Source organism: Notothenia coriiceps, unplaced genomic scaffold (assembly GCF_000735185.1).
Source record: "Notothenia coriiceps isolate Sejong01 unplaced genomic scaffold, NC01 NC01_scaffold00033456, whole genome shotgun sequence".
Taxonomy (NCBI): domain Eukaryota; kingdom Metazoa; phylum Chordata; class Actinopteri; order Perciformes; family Nototheniidae; genus Notothenia; species Notothenia coriiceps.
The window spans coordinates 9,409-13,854 of NW_011366157.1; the positions used below are offsets into that span (position 1 = coordinate 9,409).

At 41.1% G+C, this 4,446-nt stretch overlaps 1 protein-coding gene across 1 annotated transcript; it reads left to right on the forward strand.

Annotated features, from left to right (window-relative positions):
* Window positions 1–296: 296 nt before the first annotated feature.
* On the forward strand, window positions 297–3,481 carry LOC104961586 (cadherin-1-like; the record flags this gene model as incomplete). The annotated part of the gene is made up of 7 exons (XM_010789901.1): window positions 297–469; window positions 1,000–1,128; window positions 1,917–2,102; window positions 2,330–2,574; window positions 2,796–2,938; window positions 3,073–3,164; window positions 3,305–3,481. Coding segments are annotated over 7 exons (1,130 nt in total), but the record flags the coding sequence as incomplete, so codon positions are not given.
* Window positions 3,482–4,446: the final 965 nt, after the last annotated feature.

The following is a 4,446-nucleotide window of genomic DNA, read 5'->3' on the forward strand; positions in this document are numbered from 1 at the left end:
AAGGAATAGACGATAGGGTTAGAATTTAGGAGCTGATTTTTGGATTATCCGACCGCAACCCCAGAATCAGCACTTTTGTAACAGGAAGTGAACTATAGCGATATGAGACATGGCTAGAATGGGTGATCTGTTTGGTATTTTGAGCAAAACTATTCATAGACATGTTTTTTTAATATATTTTTATATATCTGAGACCTATGCTATTGCCTAAAAATAGCATGATAGGTGACTTTTAAATAGTGTTCTGCGAACTTTGAAGAAACCTCTGAACATTATTTTCACTTTTCTCTTTTCAGGTTTAGAGGTGATCAAGGTTGTTGCCACCGATGCTGATGAGCCAAATTCTGACAACTCGGATATCCACTACAGAATTATAGACCAGGAGCCAAAATTGCCCGCAGACAAGCTGTTTGAAATCAACCCCAATAACGGAGTCATCAGAGTCAATGCCGGTGGGCTAGACAGAGAGGTGAAACTTCTAAAACCAATTTCACCTGTCTTAGTGTGCTTTCACATTTAACCTTTTTAAATCACCTTTATTTCAGACAAACTACTAGTTTTATTTGGTTTAAGTACGATGGTGTAAATAAAGCTTGGGTGGGATTTTTCATACCTTTTTTTTTTTAATGACATTTCACTGAAGTTATCTTGTGGCTATAAACTGCTTTTGTAGTTGGAAAGAGAAATGCCCCCAAACAGGGTCTGAGGCATTTTTTCTACTTTTTCCTGTAATGTTATCTTATGGTCCCTTGCCCACCCCCTTTGTTCTCACCATGGCCATTATTGAACTCCATTTTGATCAAAACTCCACATCTGTATAGCTTCTCGACTGCATCTTGTACGGTTGCCACGCTAACGCAGCGACAAATATGTCTCTGCTGAGGCTAATGGGATTATACTAGACATTTCTACTTGAAGCTTTTTAATGGGTTCTTTGAAATTAGAGCAAATCATGTAAGGCTTCCAGTTGAGTTAAGTTCCATGTGTCTCTTTTAACAGAAATACCCAAAGTACACTCTGGTTGTACAAGCCGCTGACTTGGGGGGAGAAGGCATGGAAGGAGAAACCAAAGTAATCCTTACTGTGACAGACAGCAACGACAATGCTCCGGCATTCACTCAGCCATTGGTAAGTACAACATCCTTGTGACTGAAATGATGTCTGTCAAGCTAGTGGCTGGCAATTTCATTAGGTAGTTGTTTCAAACTGATGTATTGATGTATGAAACCTCCAGTTTATAGACGGTCAATTTAAGGTCAATGACAGGTTTGCTGCAGAAACCTTTTTGGTGATTTAAAAGATTATTAGTAATAAAGACTGTTTCTTTTTCATGTTAGTTAGTTAGTTAGTTTAGTTAGTTAGTTCATGTAGGATAGGATCTCAGTATGGGTCCTGGAAGTTTATTATTTACATTATTAGCAGAAAATCCCATAGCTTCACAGGGAAGTATTGAACTAAAGTGCATTAAGAACAAAAAGATGGACCTTTTTATTGAGGAATTCAGTTTTGTATACATGAAAATGCTTCTTGTATAGATGCATACAAATGCACAGTTATGTCTTTTGTGCGCACATACAAATACACACAGTTTTACATTCACACATGCATTGAAAGGTCCAGAGAGGAGAAGCAACCAGTCAACCCCTGTGGGGTTAGGTGCCTTGCTCAAGGGCACCTCGACAGTGGCCCAGGAGGTGAACTGGCTCCTCTCCAGAACCAGTCCACACTCAATATTTTTTTGGTTGTGACCTGGCGACCCTTCGATCCAAAGTCCAAGTCCCTACAGACTGAACCACTGTCGCCCATTATGAAAGCAGATCATAAAAACGTACTTTTGTTTAACACCAAGAATTTAAAAAAGCTTTGTCTTCATTATTTGTTTAACTTCTTACTACCCCCTCCTTCATTCCCCACAGTATGAGGCATCAGTAGCTGAAAATAAAGCGGACACTCTGGTCGTCACCATGTCAGTAACCGACGGAGACGAGCCACATTCCCCAGCCTGGAACGCCAAGTTCACCATCGTGGATGGTGATCCCAGAGGACTTTTCACAGTGAAAACAGGAACCAACAAGCTTGAAGGAATCATCTCTACTGTCAAGGTAGGAAGGAAACTAATATTGTGCATTCTCTCAGAATTCATAAAGTTTAGTGATTTTTACAATAAATGTATTGTTCGATAGTTGGTTTACATCAACCTGCTCTGTTTGTCAGATAACAAACACTTATGTGTATTATCTCAGTAAAAAAAAAAGGTACCATTGAGTTTGGGTTGTACAGCAGTATGAGCTGTGATGAACTGTCGCTTTGCTTTTTATCTTCCATCCAGGGTCTCGACTTTGAGAAGAGCGGCAAGCACACTCTGATGGTTGCCGTGGAGAATGAGGTTCCTTTTGCTACTCCTCTGCCCACTGCCACGGCCACAGTGGTGGTGACTGTGGAGGACGTCAATGAAGCTCCAATCTTTGATCCAATGGAGAAGCATGTAACTAAACGGGAAGACCTTGAGGTTGACGCTGATGTGGTGCAGTACACCGCCTCTGACCCAGACTATGTCCGAAAACAGCAAGTCATGTAAGAACAAAATCTCATGTACCGTGTTATAACATTTCCTGTTGTTCTTAAACAAGCTTTAGGTGATCCCTTCAACTCTCACCTCAGAAAGGCAGCAGAGGGAATGTATTCATCACTAACAGTCTGAGCCTGCTGATAGTGACTGTACTTCTTGATCAGACAAGCAACCATGCAGATGGTGGCTGACTTGCATAATATTAACATGTTTTGTTTATTTGCAGGTATAGAATAATTAGAGACCCCGCTGGCTGGCTGAGCGTGGCCAAAGACACAGGCCTGATCAAAGTAAAAAACGCCATGGACAGAGAGTCCCTCTTCGTCAAGGACAACAAATACACCGTTCTCATTGGTGCATATGACAATGGTAGGTGGCAGTCAGGACCTGCAGCTGTACATGCTTGCCTGCACTGGTTTAAAATAAATGTGGCTCTATCTCACTGTGATGTTTAAGCTTCCCTAAAATGAAGATGTTAATGTGTAAGTCTGTCACCTCTCCAGATGAAGTCCCAGCCACAGGAACTGGTACTCTCATTATTCAGCTCGAAGATGTTAATGACAATGCCCCCACCATTACCGAACGTCTAATCAGGGTACGTTTCCTTTCCCAAGTGCTAAACCTTTTTCCTATTTATTTTTAATAATAATTGTATACATTTTTCCATTTAAGAAAATGATTAAATGTTCTTGCTTTAGGACTTTTGTTCTAACAGGATTCATTGTGTTTTCACAGCTGTGTAACAAGGAACCGGCCTCCCACCTGCTGGCGGTGACGGATAAAGACGGACCAGGCTTCACTGCTCCGTACAGCGTCTCTCTACAGGGCCTGTCCAGGAGCAACTGGACCGCTAGGATGAATGAATCAAGTATGTACACTTTTTTAAATCACAACTGAATGGTTGTTTTCCACATGATCAAACACAAATGGCTAGTCCCAGGAAAAGCCTATAGGCCAGGGGTCACCAACCTTTTTAGGATTGTTTGTGTCTTGCAGTGTATATATTTAGCACTTTTTAACATTATATGCTTACCTTTAACCTTTGTGTGCTGTTTGGGTCTGTGGGACCCGTTTCCAGTGTTTACTAAAAGAAAATGTATGCAATTTAATTATTTTAACCTGCTTTATTTGGTGGTGGACCTCACCTCCTCTAGGGGGGTCCGGGGGCATGCTCCCCCGGGAAGATGTGTTATTAAATGTTGAAGTGAAATGCATCAATCTGGTGCACTTTGAGCACAACATGAATTTATGGATACAGCTCTCAACACTCAGATGAAAGGGAGCTGTATACTTTTCAATAATCCAAACTTCTTTAGAATACGATCACAACCAATAACAAATAATTTAAACTTGTTTATTCTTATCTTATGTTACCTAGTTAGCATTCTTTCTTTTTATTTATGCATATTTGACTAATCACTCCCCTTTCAAACTGTTTTCTTTTTTTACTATCCTATAGTACACATTGGAATGATTTCTTACTTTATCTATATTAAATAGATAAAGGTGCTCTCTCTCTCTCTCTCTCTCTCTCTCTCTCTCTCGCCCACTCACAGAGGCTGTTTGCTCCTCCGTGGTGATGACGGCTTGCGTTAATAATAATAAACATATTTGTAAAGTGGGGGGACATGCCCGTGTGTGTGCGTCAGGTGCAATAAATAAATATGCAAGTTGCAACACACACAGAGTAAAGCTCTGGCCCCCATGTGCCGTATATAGGCTGGAACGATAGGCTGTTCAATGGGGCTGATGTGTTGTGTTAAATCCTGCCAGAAGGAAAGGTCACACTCCTTATGAAGCGGTGAGCTGACGCTCCACATTGCTTTTCTTCCCGCCTGCAACGCTGGTCCCGCAAATCAAGCAAGAACGTGATTGGT